The sequence below is a fragment of the Nicotiana sylvestris genome, chromosome 3 (assembly GCF_000393655.2).
Source record: "Nicotiana sylvestris chromosome 3, ASM39365v2, whole genome shotgun sequence".
In the NCBI taxonomy this organism is placed as follows: Eukaryota; Viridiplantae; Streptophyta; class Magnoliopsida; order Solanales; family Solanaceae; genus Nicotiana; species Nicotiana sylvestris.
The window spans coordinates 58,136,355-58,161,179 of record NC_091059.1 but is presented as its reverse complement, the minus strand read 5'-3'; the positions used below and the strand labels follow the sequence as shown (position 1 = coordinate 58,161,179).

Below are 24,825 nucleotides of genomic sequence, written 5' to 3'. Positions count from 1 at the left end.
ATGAATGCATGTTTTATCTCGGGCTGGGGTCTTCTTTTTTGCTTTACCGGTTTAAACCTGGGGTTGACACTCAATCGGTGGGATGTTATTTCCGGTGGTATACCTGTCATGTCTAAGTTGGACCATGCAAAACAGTCGATGTTATCGATAAGAAATTAAATAAAAAAAATTCCGAGTTCGGGGTTTAATCTCGTTCCCAGATATACCATACAATTGGGGAGGTGCTCGATCAAAACAGCTTGCTCTAGATCTTCGATCGTTGATTTTGTTGCATCCGACTCTTCGGGGGCAGCGAAAGTTCGAGGAGAGAGGAAATCTTCTTCATCATCCTCGAAGGTCTGTATGTTCCCAGAGACGTCCGAGGTCGGGAGTACAGGAGTTGACTCCTCCTAGTAAACCACAAACATTTCTTTCGTTGCACGTTGTTCTCCGTATATGGTCGTTATGCCATCCTTTGTCGAAAATTTAATCATCTGGTGCAGAATTGACGGTACTGCCCTCATGCTGTGTATCCATGGCCTTCCAAGCAATGCATTATAGATTATGTCTCCATTGATGACTTGAAACTTAGTGTTCTAAACCGTGCCGGACGTGTCGACTGGGAGGGTGATTTCTCCTTTTGTTACTTCGCCGGTCATTTGAAGCCATGGAGGACCCGAGAGGCGGGTATGATCTGGTTGAGTAATCCAAGCTGCTCTAATACCCCTGACCTCATCACGTTGGCCAAGCTGCTTGGATCCACGAGCGCACATTTAACTCGAACGCTGTTTAAAAGAAATGAGATTATCAGTGCATCGTTGTATGGTTCTGTTAAGGTCTCAAGATTCGCTTCGCTGAATGCGAGGGTGTCTTCAACCACGGGGTCTCGGATTGGCCTTTCTATTGCGGCGGATATTTTTGTCCGCTTGATCATGGGCCCTTGGGGAATATCGGTCCCTCCAATAATCATATGAACGACGTGCTGAGGGATCTCTTTTTGTGCCCAGGATGGAACAACCACATCACTTTCTCCCCGGTCTTCCAGGTAGTTGGTTTCACCTCTATCTGATGATTTAGGCATTACAACCTGAAATTTGAAGATCTTGGACAAGAACAGGTGTGAAAGATAACTTGCGTTGTGTGACGAAACCAGCAAGAAAAACCACTATTATTTTTAGCCCCACGGTGGGCGCCAAACAATTTACCGTGAAAATGGTAATAACAATTAAATTTATTGATGGGACTATAAAAATATGTGATCTATTTTTATGCTAGTTTGTTAAGCAGTTGATGCTAAGTATATGAGATTTAAAGACGAAATGGAGTTAAGGAGAGAGCTATAATCAAACCGATAAGCTAGCCACTCGGGGCCTAAGGTTGGTCGATTTCGGGCCTTGAGGTCGATCTCAAGGCTCGGCTATTAGCTATTGAGGGAAATCATGATAGGGATAACAGTTATGGTATAATTGGGGGAGGCTCTTTATGGCCAATGATAAGTAATAAATGAAGAATAAGTATGAAGACGATAAATGAGAGCAATGATATCAAGAGAGTATGTTAGAGGGAAAAGAGAAAGTTCTTGTATATTTCTTATGGAGTAGCTGGAGCAACAGAGTCTCATAAAATGATTGGGATCCCATTTATATAGGATGGGAATCCCAACATAGTACAAAATACATTAATGATAAAGAAGTACGGATGGGACAGCTCGACATGATGTCATGTCGCCCTAAGTTGGGTTTAGAATAGTTTACTAGGCTCTGTCAGTCTTAGCCAAACGCCTTGGGAACCCCCCTCGTCTCTAATATAGTCGTTGGACTGCACTGCCCCGAGGTCGGGCCCTGATGGTCCTCAATAGAGAACCTCGACGTCGGTCTCAAACCTTGAGAAACATGTTCGCGGGGCATCATAATGATGGGGAAATCGGGCCCCCCTGATTTCACTATACACAATGTGATAAGCAACAAAATAATCAAGACACAGATAATATACAAGTGAAATCAATTAAGGAAAAACTGTGATAGTTCTAATCATCAAATCATTCTACCACAAGAATTACAATAAGAATCACCCCAAGGTACCATACTTCAACTATCACAAATCACGAGTCCCAAATAACGAATCATATACACATGCTATCTCATGCCCACATTATCGATCATAGCCATACAAACAACTCAGGTGCTACACGGACAACTCACATGCCAAAAGTAACAATATCTCATATCTGCACGAATAACTCACATGCTACCAGTCCAATCCACACACAGAAGGCAGATATACAAGAATACATGCACATGATTACTGAACATCAAGGTTTATATTCCTTGACTACTGTAGATGACATGTTACAGTGTATGCTTGTGCAAGTATAAGATCACAACTCAAATCAACAACTAATAACAGAGACACCGAATAGCACATTAAAAGCAATACAACAATTCACGTAATATGCATGACACATACAAGGAAGTCACACCACTACACGAATATCATCAATAATATAACCCCAGGCCATCACATATTATCAATAATATAACTCGTGAGAGTGTGAGCATTCTATTTTGTGATTTTATCAGAATCTGAGATGTGGGGTCGGGGGTCGTGTTTGGCCAATTTCAGAATTTTTTAGTTAAATTGATAATTTTCATATGAATTTCATTCCTTTAGCATATATTGATGATTATATGCAGATTTCGGTTAGATTCGGGGCATTTGGAGGACTAATAAAGAGGAAAAGGCATCGCAAGCTAGAGTTTGGCTTGACTTAAGGTAAGTGACGCTTCCAAACATGGCTCTGAGGGTTCGAAACCCCGAACTGTGTGTTCTATAATTACTATTGAGGTGACGCAATACCAAGTGACGGGCAAGTGGGCATTTACTATGAGAAATGCGGCCTGGATCATTCCGTGGCACCGCTTAGTGACTCTTTTATGTTGATATCTATGTTGTAATTATGTGATTAAGTTAATGAGCTGCAAATCATGCTAATCATCATGTTAAGGCTTTACACCAACAATGTTGAGGCCCGAGGGTCGTTTCTTGCTGTCCCGTCATTAACTTCATTTATATTCTATACTCAGTCCTGTTCATGCATATTATATCATGCCTCAGTCTCGATTATTGCTATTTGACATATCATATCATTGTTCGGGCTTGTATCATGACATTTTAGCCCATATGTGTGAGTCTAGAGAGTATTGACTGAGTGAGGCCGAGAGCCTGATATTGATTGACAGAATGGGATCGGGTCGCATGCCGCAATGTGATATTGATCATGTCTTCGCTGGCATTGATATAGTGCTTGGGCTAAGAGAAGCCCATCCGGAATCTTTACACTCCAGTGAGCGTAGTTGATGATATTGAGGGATGGAACTTCCCTGGACATGGATCTTGTCCAAAGTATTGGTATGGAGATGGATCTTCTCCATGAGGCTGAATTGGCATGTTTCCTCGATACTTGGTGACTTATAGTCTGTGATGTATATATATTCCGGGATGGATCTTCCATGGGCCGAATGGTCCATATACATTACCGAGTGGTTGAGCACTGTGAGTGGAAGTATTATACATAACAACGATCATGTTATCTTTGCATTGGTACTTAGAGGTTACTGAGCTTTGTACTCTCTATCATTCATATTGTGTTTAAGCAACTTGTTACTTAACTATTGCAACTTGTTGAGGTTTGGTTCATCACTACCGTCAGTCCATAGTTTGGACTTGTTACTTACTGAGTTGTTATACTCACGTTACCCTCTGCACCCCTGTGTGCAGATCTAGGTATCTCGGGGACAGGCAGCGGTTGTTGATCACACCAGTTGGAGACTTTCTGTGGAGATTGCGAGGTAGCTGCTTGGCGATCGCAGTTCCGCCTTCTTCTTTCCTTATCTTCCTTTAGTATATTTATTTGGATATTCTCAGACCATGTTGGTCATGTTATTTTGAACAGATGTAGTAGTTTTAGCTCGTGACTTAGTGACACCAGAGGTCGGGATTGTGTTTCTTTCCGCTAGATTTTGATTTCTACTTTTATCTTATTGAATTTCTGTTAAAATTATGATTTTCTTAAGTTTTTATTTGAAAAGGGGGTATTTGGAAATAAGTGGCTTGCCTAGTATCACGATAGATGACATCACGACATGGTTAGATTTTGGGTCGTGCCATGTTGGTATCAGAGCCTAGGTTACATAGGTCTCACGAGTCATGAGCAGGTTTAGTAGAGTCTCGTGGATAGGTACGAAGACGTCTGTATTTATCCTCGGGAGGCTGTAGAACCTTTAGGAAAACTTCATATTCTTAAATTCTTGCCATGTGAATCTGTTGATCCTAGTATTAAACTTCTGTTATTCTACTCTCTCACAGATGGTGAGGACACGTGCTACCGGTCAGGATGGACGACCACCTATACCACCAATTGGGGCCGCTAGAGGCCGATGACGCGGTCGTGGCCGTGGTAGAGGCAGTAGTGTGGCCCGCACAGTAGCTAGGGCAACACTTGCAGATCCACCCGCCGCCCCAGTTCATGATCAGTCTCCAGTGAGGGATGCTCCAGTAGCACCAGCTCAGGCACCGACTGTTCCTATTGTTATTCTGGGTCTCTAGGAGATTTTGGCTCAGATTCTACTATGTGCACTAGTCTTGCTCAAACAGTCACAGTTTCTACTACAATAGATACTTCTCAAGCCGGGGAAGGAACTCAGACTCCTGCTGCCCGTACACCCGAGCAGGTTGTTCAGGGACTCCATACACCGAAGGCACCACCAGCCCATCCAGTTGCACCTACTCAGGATTGTGGTTCCAGTTATTCCTAAAGACGAGCAGCGTCAATTGGAGAGGTTTGGTAGACTTCAGCCTCCGACTTTCACTGGCGCAGATGGCGAGGATGCCCAGGGTTTCTTGGATAAGTGTTAGATGATGTTGTGTACAATGGGTATGCTGGAGACTAGTAGAGTCTCATTTACTACTTTTCAGTTTTCTGGAGCTGCCTTCACTTGGTAGGAGGCTTGTGAAAGGTGTAGGATTGTTGGTTCGCCGCCCCTTACCTGGCATCAGTTCTCTATTCTCTTCCTAGAGAAGTATGTACTGCATTCCTGTATAGAGGAGCTGCGCAGGCAGTTCTTGCAGCTATGTCAAGGGGATATGACCATATCGCAGTATGAGATGAGGTTCTCTGAGTTGGCCCATCATGCTATCTAGCTAGTTCCCACGGATAGGGAGAGGATCACGAGGTTTGTTGATGGCCTCAACTATCAGCTACAGGTTTTTCTGACCAGAGAGAGAGAGTATCTGGCGCTCCTTTTGAGGAGGTGGTTGACATTGCTAGAGAGATAGAGTCAGTTTTCCGCTACAAGCGGGATGAGATGGAGGCCAAGAGGTTTCGGGGATCTGGTAGCTTCAGTGGTGTTCCTTCGAGAGGTCAGTCTCAGCACCGCAGAGGCCATCCATTCAGACATACTCAGCCAACCCGTTCAGGTCGTCATGGTGGGTCATCTGGCCATGGTTTTCACGGTTCACATCGGGGTCACTCGTCTCTCAGTGCCCTTCCAGATAAGAGTTCGAATCAGGCACCATCAATTTATGGTTCATCTATGCTTGGTTCTTCTAGTGGGCATCCCGTTGCGTGGGGCTCTCTTCAGTCCCCACCGCCACTTGCTACAAGAGTTTGCTTCGAGTGTGGAGATTTAGGTCATATCAAGAGGTTCTGTCCCCGTCTTACAGGAGGTTCATCCTCTCAGAGGAGTCAGCCTTCGGCTTCATCACCAGTTACTTCCCCACCCGCTCAATCAGCTCGGGGTGGAGCTCAGTCAGCTAAGGATCGCCCTAGAGGGGGAGGTTGAACAGGTGGTGGTCAGGCCCGTTTCTATGCCCTCCCATCCAGACCAGATGCTATTGCTTTAGATGTTGTGATTACAAGTATTATCTTAGTCTACCACAAAGATGCATTTGTATTATTTGATCTCGATTCCACCTTTTCTTATGTGTCATCATATTTTTCCCATTATTTGGATATGCCCCGCGAGTCTCTTATTTCATCTGTTCATGTATCTACTCTGGTGGGCGATACTATCATTGTGGATCGTGTATATCGGTCGTATGTAGTGACTATTGGGGGTTTGGATACCCGAGTGAACCTCTTGTTGCTTAGTATGGTTGATTTCGACGTGATATTGGGCATGGATTGGTTATCTCCATGTCGTGCTATTTTGGACTGTCATGCTAAGATAGTGACATTGGCTATGCCGGGGTTGCCACAAATTGAGTAGCGAGGTTTGACTTATTATGTTCCCAGTATGGTGATTTCATTTCTGAAGGCCCAGCGGATGGTTGGGAAGGGTTGTCTTTCATACTTAACCTTTGTGAGGGATGTTAGTGCAGAGACACCTAGTATTTATTATGTTTCTGTAGTGAGGGAATTTCTCGATGTGTTTCCTGTAGACCTGTCGGGCATGCTGCTAGACAGGGATATTGACTTTGGTATTGATTTGGTACCGGTCACTCAGCCCATTTCTATTCCACCATATCGTATGGCACCGGCGAAGTTGAAAGAATTGAAGGAGAAGCTTCTGGAACTCCTTGATAAGGGGTTTATTTGGCCTGGTATTTCGCCGTGGGGTGCGCCTGTCCTATTTGTGAAAAAGAAGGATGGCTCTCTGAGGATATGCATTGATTATAGGCAGTTGAACAAGGTCACAATTAAGAATAAGTATCCTTTTCCTCGTATTGATGATTTATTTGACCAACTTCAGGGAGCGAGGGTGTTCTCTAAGATTAATCTCCGTTCAGGGTATCACCAGCTGAAGATCAGGGATTCAGATATTCTTAAGACACCTTTTTGGACCCGATATGGTCATTATGAGTTCCTGGTGATGTCTTTTGGGCTAACAAATTCCCCAGCAGCGTTCATGCATTTGATAAACAACGTGTTTTAGCCCTATCTCGACTCATTCGTGATTGTTTTCATTGATGATATTCTGGTATATTCGCGTAGTCAGGAAGAGTACGCGAAGCATTTGAGCGTTGTGTTGCAGAGATTGAGGGAGGAGAAGCTTTATGCAAAGTTCTCCAAATGTGTATTTTGGCTCAGTTTAGTGGCTTTCTTGGGGCACGTGTTGTCTAGTGAGGGTATTCAGGTTGATACGAAGAAGATAGAGGCGGTTCAGAGTTGGCCCAAATCATCCTCAGCCATAGAGATTCGCAGCTTTCTTGGTTTGGCGGGTTATTTACCACCGGTTCGTTCAGGGATTTTCATCTATAGCATCACCCTTGACCAAGACTGCCTTGACCACAACTCCAATGTTAGTGTTGCCATCAGCTTCAAGTTCTTATTCAGTGTATTGTGATGCTTCAAGAGTTGGTATTGGGTGTGTATTGATGCAGGAGGGTAGAGTTATTGCTTATTCTTCTCGTCAGTTGAAGCCTTATGAGAAGAACTACCCCGTTCATGATTTGGAGTTGGATGTCATTGTTCATGCATGGAAGATTTGGAGACATTATCTGTATGGTATGTCTTGTGAGGTGTTTACTAATCATTGTAGCCTCCAGCACTTGTTCAAGCAGAAGGATCTTAATTTGAGGTAGCGGCGATGGTTGGAGCTGCTAAAGGATTATGATATCACTATCTTGTACCATCCGGGGAAAGCCAACATAGTGGCCGATGCCTTGAGTAGGATGGTGGTGAGTATGGGCAGTCATGCATTCATTCCTGTTGGGGAGAGACCTCTTGCAGTTGATGTTCAGGCCTTGGCAAATCGGTTTGTGAGGTTTGATATTTCGGAGCGCAGTCGAGTATTGGCTTGTGTGATTTCTCGTTCTTTCTTATTTGATCGCATCAGAGAGCGCCAGTATGATGATCCTCATTTGCTTGTCCTTAAGGACAGAGTTCAGCATGGTGATGCCAGAAATGTGACTATTGGTGATGATGGGCTGTTGAGGATGCATAGGCGGATATGCATGCCCAATATGGATGGGCTTTGGGAGTTGATCTTGGAGGAGGCCCATAGCTAGCGGTATTCCATCTATCCAGGTGCCACAAAGATGTATCAGGATTTGAGACAACATTACTAGTGGAAAATAATGAAGAATGATATTGTGAAATTTGTAGCTCAGTGTCTCAATTGTCAGCAGGTGAAATGTGAGCATTAGAGACCGGGTGGCTTGCTTACTTCAGCAGATAGATATTCCAGAGTGGAAGTGGGAGGGGATCACCATGGACTTTGTAGTTGGACTCCCGCGGACTTTGAAGAAGTTCGATCCTATTTGGGTGATTGTGGATGGACTGAACAAGTCCACGCACTTCATTCCTGTGTGTACTACCTATTTTTCAGAGCGGTTGGCACTGATCTATATCCAAGAGATTGTATGCTTGCATGGTGTCCCAGTTTCCATCATTTCAGATAGAGGTACTCAGTTTACTTTGCAGTTTTGGAGAGCTGTGCAGAGAGAGTTGGGTACTCAGGTTGAGTTTAGAACAGCTTTTCACCCTCAGATGGACGGGCAGTCTGAGCGTACTATTCAGATATTGGAGGACATGTTGCGCGCTTGTGTCATTGATTTTTGAAGGCCATGGGATCAGTTTCTACCGATTGCAGAGTTGGCTTACAACAATAGTTATCAGTCAAGCATTCAGAGGGCTCCATATGAGGCTTTGTATGGGAGACGATGTAGATCTCCAGTTGGTTAGTTTAAGTCGGGTGAGGCTCAGCTTTTGGGTACAGACTTGGTGCAGGATACTTTGGACAAGGTGAATTGATTCAGGAGTGGCTTCGTACAGCGTAGTCGAGACAAAAGAGTTATGCTGACAAGAAGGTCCGTGATGTGTCCTACATGGTTGGGGAGAAGGTTCTGTCGAAGGTTTCACCCATGAAGGGTGTTATGAGATTTAAGAAGAAGGGTAAATTGAGCCCTCGGTTCATTGGGCCTTTTGAGGTGCTTCGGAGGATTGGGGAGGTGGCTTATAAGCTTGCTTTGCCACCCAGCTTGCCGAGTGTGCATCCGGTATTTTATGATTCTATGCTCCGGAAGTATATTGGCAATCTATCCCATGTTTTGGATTTCAGCACAGTTCAGTTGGATTGTGATTTGACTTATGATGTGGAGCCAGTGGCTATTTTGGGGCATCAGGTTCGAAAGTTGAGATCAAAGGATATAACTTCAGTGAAAGTGTAGTGGAGAGGTCAGCTCATGGAGGAGGCTACCTGGGAGACCGAGCGGGAGATGTGGAGCAGATATCCTCACCTATTTGAGGCTTCAGGTATGTTTCTTGACTCGTTCGAGGACGAAAGTTTTTTTAAGAGGGGGAGGATGTAATGAACCGACCGGTCATTTCATAAGTTACCTCTCTATTTCCCATATTTCTGCTTCTTTATGTCATGTTTAGTTGCATTATGTGGTATCGGGTTAGTTGGTTCGGGTTCGTAGTGGTTTTGGAGAGGTTTGGGACACTTAGTCTCTTTTAAGTAAGCTTGAGTTGGAAAAGTCAATCGGATGTTGACTTATGTGAAAAAGGGCTCGAATGTGAATTTTGATGGTTCGGATAGCTTCGTTAGGTGATTTGGGACTTAGGAGCGTGATCGGATGTAATTGGAGGTCCGTGGTAGATTAAGGCTTGAATTGGCAAAGTTAGAATTTTGGCGCTTTCTGGTTGGTGGTGGAAATTTGATATAGGGGTCGAAATGGAATTCCGAAGATTGGAGTAGGTCCGTTGTGTCATTTGTGACGTGTGTGCAAAAATTTCAGGTCATTCGAAGGTGGTTTGACAGACTTTGAACCTTATAATGTTACATAATAATAAAGAAAGTTAGCTCTTTATTTGTTTATCTCGCCCTTCTTTCTTTTCTTCGATTTTAGATGTTAAAAAAGAGAATGGAATTTCCGATCTTGTACCCAAAGTGCGGTACACTGAACACCAACCCAAACTCCCTACCCTCATAAAAAAAAGTTACCCCCTTTGTTTGATCGTTTGCGGAATTTGGAAGTTTTGGGTATCTTGGGCTTGAATCTGACGGTGTTTTGACTATTCGATGTTGTTTGGAGTGTTCCGAAGGTTAGTATAACTTTGAATAGTGTAATGTTACTTGTTCGTACTTTTGGTTGAGGTCCCGGGGGCCTCGAGGTGATTTCGGATGGTTATCGGGAAGTTCAAGAGTTGGAGTTTGCAGCTGAAGTTGCTGAAGTTTTGTCATAACCGCACATGCGGTTAGGAGGCCGCAAGTGCGATGAGCGCAGAAGCGAGACCAAGCCACAGATGCAGCCACAGTTGAGGAAGGAAGAAGCTGCAGATGCGGAGAGGGGAGCTCACCTGCGAAGGCGAAGGTGCGGATATTTGAGTGCAGGTGCAGTAATGGCAATTAAATGAAAAACCACATAAGCGGTTGGTTATGCGCAGAAGCGGTCCCACAAGTGCGGGAATTGGACCGCAGATGTGGTATCGCTGGGCGGAACATATAAATAGATGCCTTCATGAAATTTTGCTAAGTTTCACCATTTTTGATGACGGGAAGAGAGCTAGGGCTGTGATTTTTCAACGAAATCGAGGGGTTTCAGTTGAGTAAGTTTCTTAAACCTTATTATTTGTGTTTATAGCCATTTTCCCATTGTTTAATCATGGTATTAGCAATGAATGAGACAACTCAGAAGATACTAAAAGCTGGGAAAAACCTGACAGAAACAAGAATCAATATAGCAGAAGTGATGAATGGGAAGAAATATTCAATCAGAGAGGTGTATAACAAGATGAGGGGTGAATTCACAAAGGTCACATGGAAGAGATTAATATGCAACAACTATAGTAGTCCAAGGTGCCTATTCATTATGTATATAGCTGTCCCGAACAGGTTATATACAAAGGACAGATTGATGAAATGGGGAAGTATTACGAATGCAAAGTGTGTGTTATGTGAAGAAGCTGATGAAGACTATAATCACCTGTTCTTTACGTGCAAATACTCAAGCAATGTGTGGGAGAAAGTATTGTATTGGGCTGGAATAGGAAGGAAAACCAAGATATGGTCCGAAGAAATAAGTTGGGCTAGTAAATATGCAACAGGAAGAAGATCAGACACAGTTATATATAGAATGATTCTAGCTGGAGTTGTATACTACATATGGCAGGTAAAGGAATTGGAGGATTTTCAAAAAGAAGAAAAGAAAGGCTGAAGAGTTGGTGAGAATGATAGTACAAGATATACATTGCAGGGGTTCAATGTGGTTAAATTTGGAGAAGAAGCTACAAACACTGAATTTTTATCCTTAGATTCTGATAGTGTGTAGTTGATTTGATTAGTGAAAGTAGTATAGATAGGGTGGGCCTGCATGTCCAACTATATAGTGAAGAGTGAAAGTAGTATAAATAGGGTGGGCCTGCATGTCCAACTATATAGTGAAGGGTTTTTTGTACTGATTAGTGCATGTATATGTTTTCGCAGGAAATAAAGTTTAAAATTTTATTTAAAAAAAATCATGGTATTAGTGGAAAATTAAGGAGGAAACTTGGGAGATTAGGCTTTGAATTGGAGACTTTGATTTGGGCATTTGAGGTCAGATTTTGGTGTATTTAGTATGTATGAACTCATAAGAGTGTGAGGATTCTAATTTTATGATTTTTATCGAAATCCGAAATGTGGGCCCAGGGGTCGGGTTTGGCGAATTCAAAATTTTTGAGTTAAATTGACAATTTTCGTATGGGTTTCATTCCTTTAGCGTATATTGATGGTTGTATGCTGATTTTGGTTAGATTTGGGGCATTTGGAGACCGAATCGAGAGTAAAAGGCGTCGCGGGCTAGAGTTTGGCTTGGCTTGAGGTAAGTAACGCTTCCAAATTTTGTTTTGAGGATTCGAAACCCCGAACTGTGTGTTCTATGATTACTATTGAGGTGACACAATGCCAAGTGATGGGCGAGTGGGCGTGCACCATGAGATATACGGCCCGGATCATTTCGTGGCATCGCTTAGTGACTCTTTTATGCTGATATCTGTGTTGTAATTATGTGATTAAATTAATGAGCTGCAAATCATGCTAATCATCATATTAAGGCTTCACGCCAATACTGTTGAGACCCGAGAGGTTGTTTCTTGTTGTCATATCATTAGCTTCATTTATATTCTATACTCAGTCTTGTTCATGCATATTATATCATGCCTCAGTCTCGATTATTGCTATTTGACATATCATATCATTGTCCGGGCTTGTATCATGATATTTTAGCCCATGTGTGTGAGACTGTAGAGTATTAACTGAGTGAGGCCGAGAGCCTGCTATTGATTGACAGTGTAGGATCAGCTGCACGCCACAGCGAGATATTGATCATGCCTTCACTGGCATTGATATAGCGCTTGGGCTAAGAGAAGCCCCTCCGGAGTCTTTAAACCCCCAGTGAGCGTAGTTGATGATATTGAGGGATGGATCTTCCCTGGACATGGATCTTGTCCGAAGTACTGGTAAGGAGATGGATCTTCTCCATGAGGCTGGATTGGCCTGTTTCCTCGGTACTGGGTGACTTATAGTCTATAACGTATATATATTCCAGGATGGATCTTTCATGGGCCGAATGGGCCATATACAGTACCGAGTGATTGAGCACTATGAGTGGAAGTATTATACGTAACATCGATCATACTATCCGTGCATTAGTACTTAGAGGTTCTTGAGCTTTGTACTCTGTATTGTTCATACTGTGTTTAATTACTGCTGAGAAACTAAATGAACTGTAAGCATATCTACTTTTGAGTAAAATTAACTGTTGCAGCCTGTTGAGGTTTGGTTCGCCGCTACCGTTAGTCCATAGTTTGGACTTTTTACTTACTGAGTTGGTGTACTCACGTTACTCCCTGCATCCTTGTGTGCAGATCCAGGTATCTCGGGGCACGACAGTGGTTGTTGATCACACCAGTTGGAGACTTTCTGTGGAGATTACGAGGTAGCTGCTTGGCGACCGCAGTTCTGCCTTCTCCTTTCCTTATCTTCCTTTAGTATATTTATTTGGATATTCTCAGACCGTGTTGGTCATGTTATTTCGAATAAATGTAGTAGTTTTTGCTCATGACTTAGTGACACCCGAGGTCGGGATTGTGTTTCTTTCCACTGGATTTTAATTTCTACTTTTATCTTATTAAATTTCTGTTAAAATTATGATTTTCTTAAGTTTTTATTTGAAAAATGGAGTATTTGGAAATAAGTGGATGGCCTAATATCACGATAGGCGCCATCACGACATGGTTAGATTTTGGGTCGTGACGGTCGTTTAATAGGTCTTGGCCGGTTTCAGGTTCGTTTGGTTTTGGCCAGGGGTGGTTGGGCCAAGGGTCTAGGATCTTTGGGCCAGTTATTTGGGCCTATTTGGTTTGAAATTGGCTTAAATTAGGCTGAAATTAAAATAAGTAAAAATTAAGAAAATATAAATTAATAAAATAGCTTAATAAATATATAAAAAGTTATTTATGCAATTTAACACCTTTTAAATAAAGAATAAAGATTGCAAAAACATAAAAATATTATTTTGACCTAAATAATGCAACAAATACAATTATTTATAGAATATAGGTTATTATTACAAATAATATGCAAATGGTGTAAAAATGCAAGTATAATTATTTAAAAATGGAATAAAGTACTTTACAATATGCATGTGGGTGTAAAAAATTAATTTGGATGATTAATCACCCAAGGATAATTTAAAAGAATTATTAATAATTATTTAACGATTAAAAATGAAAGAAATCAAATTTAAAAGCCTTTAAAAATTATAAAAAACTATTTGTATGAATTTTTGTTATAGAAATGGGATAATAATACAAAAAAAAATTAAAAATAAAATATGAGGGCAAAATTGAGTATCAACAACTGCCCTTCTTTACCCAGAAATAATGAAAGAATTGTCGGGTAAGAAAATAATAATCAATTTTGTCCGAATAAATGAGGATGGGAGTATAAGGTTCTTAAAATATATGGGTTGAATGATGGTTCTTTGAGTTTCCTACATATCCCTGATTTTACGGGAATCAGGCCACGTATAGTTTTGGATCCAATGGCGAATGAAACCAATGAAGTTGTTATGAAAGGACTATGTACCTCGAAGAATGATTTTTCTCTGGATAGGGTAGTATTCGGGTGAAGGGTATGGATGGTAATAATGCAAAAATTGAATGTTACGGAGTCGTGACACAATATGTTTGGGGGGTGGTTACGGGAGAAGAGGTAATCAATTGTCGGTTATCGGTTACGTTGTGGAAAATCAAGGGATGTAAATGTTTTGAATGGAAATCGGAGTGAGAATTGCTCCTATTTGTAGAAGATTACTCCCGAGTTATCTGCAAAATTTAAAACACGATGCACGTGAATATATATAGTTATTAAGGAAACTTAAATATGATGCAAATTCTCTTTGGACCATGAGAATTGTCTTTGGATGATGAGGATGATGTCCTTAGACCATGACGTCCTGGGCCATGAGGCGTACAATAAAGGATTCATAGGCTATGAAGTGATTTCCTCGGGCCATGAGGATGATGCCTTTGGACTATAATACCTTTGAATAATAATTTGTAGCTTTGGGATCCTTAGGCCATGGAATGGTGTCTTTGGGCTATGAAGATAGTGCCTTCAGACTATGACGCCCTTAGATAATGACATGCAGTTTTGAGATCCTTAGGCCATGGAATGTTGTCCTGAGGCTATGAAGATGGTACCTTCGGACTATGACATCTTCATACAATGTGGCGATATTTCAGCCCATGAAATGCACTGATGCAGCGATATTGATTGTTCGATAGAGGAAATAGATAATTCGTTGTCACATGCGAGAATGAAGGAAGACAATGCTTAGCCTTGTATGAGATGAGGGCAGTGCTTAGCCCTATGTTGATAATGAGGGAAATGCTTAGCTCTATGCAGATAATGAGGTAAATGCTTAGCCCTATGCGAATGAAGGAGACAGTGCTTAGCCTCATACAATGTGATGAGAGCAGTGCTTAGACCTATGCAGGGAAAGGCAGTATTTTGCCTTATATGATGATGGATGCAGTTCTTAGCCTCATACAATATAATGAGCGTAGTACTTAGCCCTATCCAGAGAAAGGCAGTGTTTAGTCATATGGAATGATGGAGAAAGTGTTTAGTCTCATGCAATATTATGAGGGCAGTGCTTAGCCCTATGTAGGGAAAGGCATTGTTTAGCCTTATGCGATCATGGAGGCAGTGCTTATATTTCTCAATTTTTGGCAACATAGCATATTGTTTCAAAATAAATTCGAAATTATTACGGTAAATGGGAAAATAAGATATTTCGAAGCTAATCAATTAATTATAGTAATTAGTAGTGTATTTTATTACTATAATTTCTACTATATTTTATTTGAATTATTTAAGTTTAATTAAATTAGTCTTTAAAGGGATAAAGACTAAATGACTACATTTACAATTATGCCATGTCAGCCGTCCTAATTCACTCACAAAACAAACACAACCCATCCTGGCCGTTGATTCATATCATCAATGGACCAGGATTAATCATGTATTTTAAATTATTTTAAAATCCCGTCGTGTTTTATCTCAGCCGTTGGATCATAAGAATCCAATGGCCATCGATTTTTCTCCAAAAAACTATTTTTAAACACTTAATTATCAAAATAATCGGAGCCGTTGATCAAAGGATCCAATGGCTCTTGTCCTATCTCCTACTTTTATCCCTAGAGACGGCCTAATCTCTACCCAAATCCTAATCATTCCCCCACATGACCCAGCCTCCACCCTTTCCCCTTTCCTCTCTTTTCTCTCAACTCCCATCACCATGTTTGTCAAGAGAACCTTGCACAAATTCTCGATGAATATTTTCTCATTTCATGGAGATTCAAAATTCCCAAATCTTTAACCTTAGACCAAACGATACAATGTCAAGTCTTCAGAGATCCTTCCATGTTTTGTTAAATCTATGGCATGCATGAATGTTTCTCAATTCTATCATGATTATTCTTGGTCCAGAGGTCAAGTGAAGCGATCTCTAGATGTTGAGGCTCTTACCCGATGGTTATTATCTTCAACAGTCAACTTCCCCCTCTCAAGTAAAAATTCTCGCTGATTTTCCCCTCTGATATTTTGATTTTCACTCATTTTGCTCGCATAATTAATCTCTCTGTCATTCTCCACTATCTATATGAATTTTGTTGAACCCTAAGACTTCGATTCCCACTTTAAATAGGAGTCTTCAATGCTATCACCTAACACAACCTACCACCTAACATAACATAGAAAACGAAAGAGAATTAAAGCCCTAGAATTCTCATTGATTTTCTTTTCCCTCTCCAATTCTGAGTTCGTCTGCTATTTGATCTTGAGTTTAGATTCTTAACGGATAAATAAAAAGCTTTTGTTTGGTTTGCTGCCCAAAATAAGTTAGTGAACCTCAACGTTTCTTCTCTTTTAATCGTTTAATTGAAGGCGTGTTTGTTCTGTTATCTCTTGTCAAATGACTCTATCTCTAATATGTTATATATGATTATCTCTATATGTTTGTTATTAATACATAACTGATAACTGAACTCTAGAATCGTAAGCTCCTTAATATTCTGAAATTAGAATCACGTACTAATTAGTTATTCTGGTAGTCCTAATGAACATGTCTTTGGATAACTTATATATATATTGTTACACTTCTGAGAGCAACAAAAGAACTTTCAAATGATCTGAATAATTGTCTTAATCTCTGGTATTCTGGTGTAGCTCTCATGTGTGCTATATTAGTTTGCATTAGTACTATTAGTATGGATCCACTTGATAGCTAGCCTAGTGGATAAGAACACATGTTGTTAAGTATAAAGTTGTCATTTAATTTAAGCATGGCAGTTTATAATGCTTGAATCGTTTCTTTCTTCAATGTGCTCTTCTATGACTCTGTAACTCTAGAAAATCAGTGTGAGAATATTATGTCAGCTCCCATAATCGTTTGATCACATTTGTGAGCTTCATTATATGAGATAATGCCTTAAAGTAACTAGATTAAGCTCTAATGAGCCTTTGCAGTTTAGCTTTGTCTACTGCTATCCACTTAGTTTAAGTCATGTCTACAAACCTGATTGAAATTTGCACCTTCTATACTTGAATACTATCTGATAAAATCAAGTGTTGCATAACTTCATCATGACAGACTAATCTGCTTAGATCATAAATAAAGTATGCTTACCTAGTATAAACTTTCACTATTTTGTGCCACTATAATGACAATGTTAATCTAATCCCATTTTGTTTGGTACTCAATCTATCGCAATCCAAAATCCATTATAAGTCGTGATGGCGCCCAACACCGTTGTCAAGCAAGTCAATCCTAATTAACTAGTGAGTTCTCAATTGTTTTATTTAAACAATTTCAATATTCACTTAACTTATATTTTAGCAGATCAAAAATCAACAGTTTCATAACAATAGAAATGCAACCCAAAAATGATAGTCTACAACGTGTACCAGGACTAGTGTCACAAGTGCTAGGGCAACGAGTAGAATATACAAAATACCACTACCCTACTGCCTGAAACAAAGTATACAATACATAATCAGCTACAAAAGAAGATAACTCCGGTATGCTGCAGAAAGGCTCAAAAGGGGCAGCTCATCATGGGATCTCGATCAGGAATCAGGAACGCGCGCCGGAGGGGTAACTAGATGCACCTGCCTCAGATCCTATACAGTTAAGTACAACAGCATAGTATGAGTACATAAACAACATGCACCCAGCAAGTGTCCAGTCTAACCTCGAAGAAGTAGTGACGAGGGGTCGATTTGACACTTACTAAGGTCAATATCAATAATAATATGTATGACTTACACTAAGAATGATTGGTATGAATAAAATAACAAATCTCAGAATTTAGAAGGAAACGATATATCAAATTTAGTCGTGTCATATAATAATTTGCACTTCAAGCATTTAAATAGAGTAAATCATGGAGTTATTTCCACATATATATCATGTGCACATTATGTCGAGGTCGTACGGCCCGGTCCAACATAATAATAACTGTGCACTGCCAGAGGGTCGAATGGCACGAACTATAGATGCATCTATCTACTGAGGCGATCACCCTGATCCACAAATATCAATTATTATCAAGAAGGAACATAAAGGTGCATTTATAGTCAAATAAATTCATACATGTTCTCAAGTAAGTGCATACATTTGTTTATATTTATTTTCAATCCCTAACATTCCTAAGTGATCTCATTAACAAGCAAGAACATAAGCATTTGCAAGTATGGATGATATGGGTTTTAAACTACCCGGACAATTAGCATAATAGTAGCTAGGTACGGACTCTTATCACCACGTACGTACGTAGCCCCCATAGACAATCACATACATTTATTAGATACACCTAGGGGTTTATTTCCCTCTTACGAGGTTAGAAATGAGACTCACCTAACTCCAAAGCTTACTTCCAATATCAAGAACGTGCTCAAACCCTCAATTTGGAGTCGAACGCTTCGAAACTGATTAAATGGGATAAGAACTAGTCAATACAAGCTCAAGAGTTCATATTCTAACTATTAAAGTAATTTTCCAACCCTAAATACAAGTTTCCTAAAATCCATCCCCGGGCCCACGTGCCCGGATTCTGGAAATTTTTGAGGGAAGTTGTTACCCATAACCTAAGGATCAATAATATATAATATTTACTTTATTCCATAACAAATTTTGTGGTAAAATCTTGTTTTTATCAAAACCCTAGATTTTACTCTAATCTCATGATTTTCACTCATTTTTGTGTCTTAATCTACCCATAAACCAAGTATTGAACTCACATGAAGTAGAAGTAACTTACCTTACAAGTGCTAGGTTGAAATCCCTCTTTGGAAGCTTATTAAATAAAGACACTGCCTTCAGCAATTTTCGCACCTGCAGTTAGGAGACCGCATCTGCGAGAGAATGCCCGCATCTGCGGAGTTGGGCTGGGCTGGCTGGGACCGGCTCTACGGTCTGGGAGCCGCTCCTGCAGTTCCGCTTCTGTGGGATAGGAGCCACGTCTGCGGTTCCTGGGCTCCTCCCCTGGGCCACACCTCTGAAGGCTAGACCATTTCTATTGTCTCGTACCTACGGCTGACCAACTGCACGTGTGGTTATGACAGATACCAAGAGCTTTAGCTCTTTCCAAAACTTTCCAACTTCACTCGAGCCTCGTCCGATTGATTCCCGGGGCCCCTGAGCCCTGCCTGAACATACCAACAAGTTTGAAATCATAAAACAGACTCATGTATACCCTCGAAATGCCCAAAACAATGCCAAATCTAATAATCACCCCCTAAAACCAATCGATCCAAACTTATGAACTTCAAGTTCTTTAATTTACATCCAATGCAACGAAACACACCTATACTACTTGGATTGACACCAAATTTTCTGTGCAAGTCTTAAATGACAATACGAAACTATTCCCAGTCTCAGAACTCCGTTTGGACCTCGATAACACAAAAACCGCTCCAAACTAAATATTTAAGAACTTCAAAATCCTTAAGGAATCAACTTTCACTATTAGGCGCCAAAACGCTCTCGGATAATCCAAAACCCGATCCGGACATACGCCCAAGTCCAAAATCATCATACGAACCTGTTGTAACCTTTAAATCCAGATTCCCAGATCGTTTACTCAAAACATTGACCGAAGTCAAACTTGACCTTTTAAGCCAACCTTAAGGAATCAAGTGTTCAGTTTTCAACCCAAACTCTTCCAAATCCCGAACCAACCATTCCCGCAAGTCATAAATTAGTAAACTCAAGTACGGGAAATCTTATCTAGGGGAAGGGGGTTCTAAAAAGCAAAACGACCAATCGAGTCGTTACATTCTCAACCTCTTAGACAAATGTTCGTCCTCGAATAGGTATAGATTCATACCTGAAGTGCCGAATAAGTGTGGATATCTGCTCCACATGTCCTCCTCAGATTACTAGGTCGCCTCCTCGACTGGTTGGCCCCTCCACTGGACCTTTACTGCAAAAATCCTCTTGGATCTCAACTGACGAACCTGCCTATCAATAATAGCAACTGGCTCCTCCTCATAACCCAAAATCTCATCCAGCTGAATAGTACTGAAGTCTAACACATGGGACAAATCGGCGTGATACTTTCGCAGCATAGTTACGTGAAAAACTAGATGAACTCCCGATAAGCTGGAGGTAAATCAAGCTCATAAGCAACCTCCCCAACTCGCCTCAACACCTCAAATGGGCCAATAAACCTTGGGCTCAACTTGCCCTTCTTCCCAAATCTCATAATATCCTTCATCTGCGAGAATTTCAAGAGAACCTTCTTGCCGACCATGAATGATACATTGCGCGCCTTCTAATCTGCGTAACTCTTCTGTCTGGACTGAGCTGTGCGGAGCCTTTCCTGAATCAACTTTACCTTTTCTAAGGCATCTTTTACCAAATTTGTACCAGACAACTTAGCCTCACCGGGCTCAAACCACCAGATAAGAGAACGACATCGTCGGTCGTATAAAGCCTCAAATGGATCCATCTCGATGCTGGACTGATAACTATTGTTGTAAGAAAACTCGGCCTAAGGAAAAAACTGATCCCACTGTCCTCTAAAGTCAATCACACATGCTCTAAGCATGTCCTCCAAAATCTGAACTGTCCACTCCGACTGTCCATCGGTCTAATGATGGATGATGTGCTGAGCTCCACACGGTTCCCCAACTCACTCTGTACAGCTCTCCAGAAATGTAAAGTGAACTGAAGGCCTCTATATGATATGATGGAGAAGGGCACACCGTGCAACCGAACTATCTCCCGAATGTAGATCTGTGCCAACCTCTCTGAAGTATAAGTAGTCACCACTAGAATAAAGTGTGTCGACTTGGTCAACCTATCGACAATGACCCAAACCGCATCAAACTTCTGCAATGTCCGCAGCAACCCGAGTACGAAGTCTATGTAATGCGCTCCCACTTCCACTCAAGTATATGCATCTACTGCAATAGTCCACCTGGCCTCTGGTGCTCATACTTAACATACTAACAATTCAAACACCGAGCCAGATACTCAACTATATCTTTCTTCATCCGCCACCACCAATAATATTGTCTTAGGTCACGATACATCTTCGTAGCACCTGGTTGAATGGAATACCGTGAACTGTGCGCCTCATCTAGAGTCTCTCCCTCAAGCTATCAACATTAGGAACACATAGGCGACCCTGGAGTCGCAGAACATCATCCTCGCCAATAGAAACTTCCTTGGCACTACCCTATAGCACCGTTTCTCTGCGAACAGCCAAATGCAGATCATCGAACTGCCGAGCCTTGATTTTACCCAAAAGTGAAGACTGAGAAACAACACATGCAAGGACTCGATTGGGCTCTGAAATGTCCAACCTCACAAGTCTATTAGCCAAGGACTGAATGTCCAAAGTTAGTGGCCTCTCCTCTGCTGAAATGAATGCCAAGCTACCCATACTCTCTGTTTTTCTACTCAAGGCATCTGCGACCACATTTGCCTTGACCGGATGATAAAGCATGGTGATGTCATAATCCTTTAGTAACTCAAGCCATCTACGTTGCCTCAAATTAAGATCCCTATGCTTGAAAAAATGCTGCAAGCTGTGATGATCATTGTAAACCTCACAGGACACCCCATACAGATAATGCCTCCATATCTTAAGAGCATGAATAATCGCTGCTAACTCCAGGTCGTGCATAGGGTAGTTCTTCTCATGAATCTTCATCTAACGTGAAGCATATGCAATAACTCTCCCAACGTGCATCAACACACATCCCAAGCCGACGCGTGAAGTATCGCAATATACCGTATACATCCCCTAACCGGAAGGCAACATAAGAACTAGTGTTGTAGTCAAAGCTATCTTGAGCTTCTGAAAGCTCGTCTCATAATCATTGGACCAACAGAAAAAAGCACCCTTCTAGGTCAATCTAATCAGAGGTGATGCAATAGATGAAAAGCCATGCACGAATCGACGGTAATAACCTGCCAACCCCAGGAAACTACTGATCTCGGTCACTAAAGTAGGACGTAGCCAACTTTGAACTGCCTCAATCTTCTTGGGATCCACCTTAATACCCTCTCCTGACACATGCCCCAAGAATGCCACTGACTCTAGCCAAAACTCACACTTGGAGAACTTATCATATAACTTCTGCTCTTGCAAGGTCTGAAGCACTACTCTCAAGTGCTACTCATGCTCTCACAGGCTATGTGAGTATATCAAGATGTCGTCAATGAAGATGATAACAAATAAATCAATATAAGGTCTGAACACCCTATTCATCAAGTCCATAAACGTTGTTGGGACATTACTCAAGCCAAAGGACATCACCAGAAACTCATAATGACCATATCTAGTACAGAAAGCAGTCTTCAGAACATCTTAGTCCCGAATCTTCAATTGATGGTACCCTGATCTTAAGCCGATTTAGAAAACACCCTAGCACCCTGCAACTGGTCGAACAAATCATCAATGCGCGGCAATGTGTACTTGTTTTTGATGGTAGCCTTGTTCCACTAGCGGTAATCAATGCACATCCGCATGGTCCCATCCTTCTTCTATACAAACAACACTAGTGCACCCCAAGGTAACTCGCTTAGTCTAACAAACCCCTTTGCTAACAACACTTCAAGCTGCTCCTTCAACTCTTTCAACTCTTTCGGAGCCACACGGTATGGTGGAATAGATATAGGCTAGGTACCTGGAGCCAAATCAATGCAGAGATCAATATCACGATCTGGTGGCATGCCAGGAAGGTCAGAAGGAAATACATCGATGAACTCCCAGACTACTGGTACTAAATCAATCGTCGGAGACTCTGTGGTGGTGTCCTGAACATAGGCTAGATAAGCCAAACAACCTTTCTCGACCATATGTCGAGCCTTCAAAAAAGAGATCACCCGACTGGATGTACTAACTGAGGAACCCTTCCACTCCAACCTTGGAAACACTGGCATCGCTAAAATAACAGTCGTGGCATGGCAATCCAAGATGGTGAAGTATGGGGATAACCAATCCATGCCCAGGATAACCTCAAAGTCGGTCATATCAAGTAACAAAATATCTACTCTAGTCTCAAAACCATAGAATGTGACCACACAGGACTGGTAGATCAGATTCACAACCACAGAATCGCCCACAGGAGTGAACACATGAACAAGAGTACCCAAGGATTCACGAGGAATATCCAGGAAATGAGCAAACAGAGATGACACATATGAATAGGTAGACCCTGGATCAAATAGCACTGAAACATCTATTCTACAGACGAAAATAATACCTGTGATAATGGCATCTGAGGCCAATGCATCTGGTCTGGTCGGAAAGGCATAGAATTTGGCTAAAGCACCGGCTGGATAGCCTCTACCTGATTAAGAAGTAGGTGGCTAACCTCTCCCAATATAGTCTCCACCTTTAGGACAGACCCTACCAGTCTATCCCCCACCTCTAAGCGGCTGGGCAACCGGTGCTGTAATCATGGGCTGCTGACTCTGCTATAATGCCTTGCCCCGAAGCCTAGGGCAGTATCTCCTCATATGACCAACGTCTCCGCACTCAAAACAAGCCCACGGTGCAGCGACCTGTTGCCCTGATATCTGGCCCTGATGGCCGGTAGACCCACTGGAAGAAACATGAATAGCCAGTGGACAGTATGAACTCTCCGACATAGTACTGAAGCAGGAACCAGAAGAACCATGGGAACCTGAATACCCATTGGAGGAACCCTGAATAGCTGGTGGGCGGTAAGAACTCTCTGGTATGACACTGAAATAGGGGTGTGCTTGAGCACCTTGAGGAGGTGGTGGTGTTGAATATGGGGGCCTGCTAGGCTGACCCCTCCCAAACTGACCTCTTCCCCTAGCCGAGGCACCTCTGAACTCTCCAAAGAATCTAGCCCTCTTTTCCTACTGCATCTTATCCCTCTCTCAGACGGTAGCCCTCAATCATCCGAGCAATCTCCACTACTAGCTGATAAGGAGTCCCCATCTCCACCTCTCGGTCCATATTGACCCTAATGCCAGAATGCAACCCTACAACGAACCTCCGTACCCTCTCGACGTCAGTAGGAAGTATCATCAGTGCATGGCGGGCTAACTCAGAAAACTTCTCCTCATAGTCGGTCACTAACATCTGACCCTGCTCAAGCTGCTCAAACTAATACCACATCTCTTCCTTCTTGGAGGGTGGAATATACCTGTATAGGAATAATTGTGTGAACTGACCCCAAGTTATGGGAGGAGAACCTACTGGCCTACCTAGAACATAAGACTACCACCATCTACGGGCTGGAAAATAGTGAACTCAACCCAATGAGACCCCATTATCCTCATGTTGTGCAGTCTGTCCCTGCACCTATCAATGAAATCCTGGTCATCCTCATGACGCTCACTCCCAAAGATAGGAGGGTATAGCCTAGTACATCTATCCAATAACTTCTGCAGATCGCCATCCGCAGCTGGTCTGGGCTCGGATACCACTGCAGCAACTAGCTGAGCATCATCCGCGAGTAGTGCACCCGGAGTTTGATACACTACAGTTGCATGACCAGGAGCTTATAGTAGGGTTCTGTGCTCCCCCTCTCACCTGGGATGTATCTAGATCCGCTGGAAATAAACCAGCCTGAGTCATGGTGTCCATGAACTGCAACATATGACCCATGACATCCTGGACGCTCGGTGCTGTCATAAAGTTCACCGGGGTAGGCTTAGCTGCGGGCACCTCGCCCTGCTACTCAATGATAGGATACCCTGTAGGATCCGCCAGTAGTGCTACTGGAATAGCTCTAGGATGCCTTCCTCCCCTACCTCGGGCCGGTGCCCTCCCTCGGCCTCTGCCTTGGCTTCTAGCAATGGGGGGAG

General features: G+C 42.1%; 1 protein-coding gene across 1 annotated transcript; it reads left to right on the top strand.

Annotated features, from left to right (window-relative positions):
- The first annotated feature begins 10,584 nt into the window (after positions 1 to 10,584).
- On the top strand, positions 10,585 to 11,250 carry LOC138887410 (uncharacterized). The gene is made up of 2 exons (XM_070169161.1): positions 10,585 to 11,091; positions 11,176 to 11,250. The coding sequence occupies exons 1-2, from the start codon at positions 10,585 to 10,587 to the stop codon at positions 11,248 to 11,250; spliced, it is 582 nt and encodes a 193-aa protein (XP_070025262.1).
- The last annotated feature ends 13,575 nt before the right edge of the window (positions 11,251 to 24,825 follow it).

Coding starts and splice junctions, on each gene's coding strand:
- LOC138887410 (XM_070169161.1), top strand. CDS start 10,585: ATGGTATTAGCAATGAATGAGACAACTCAGAAGATACTAAAAGCTGGG. Junction 11,092..11,175: donor TTGTATACTACATATGGCAG/GTAAAGGAATTG, acceptor TATACATTGCAG/GGGTTCAATGTGGTTAAATT.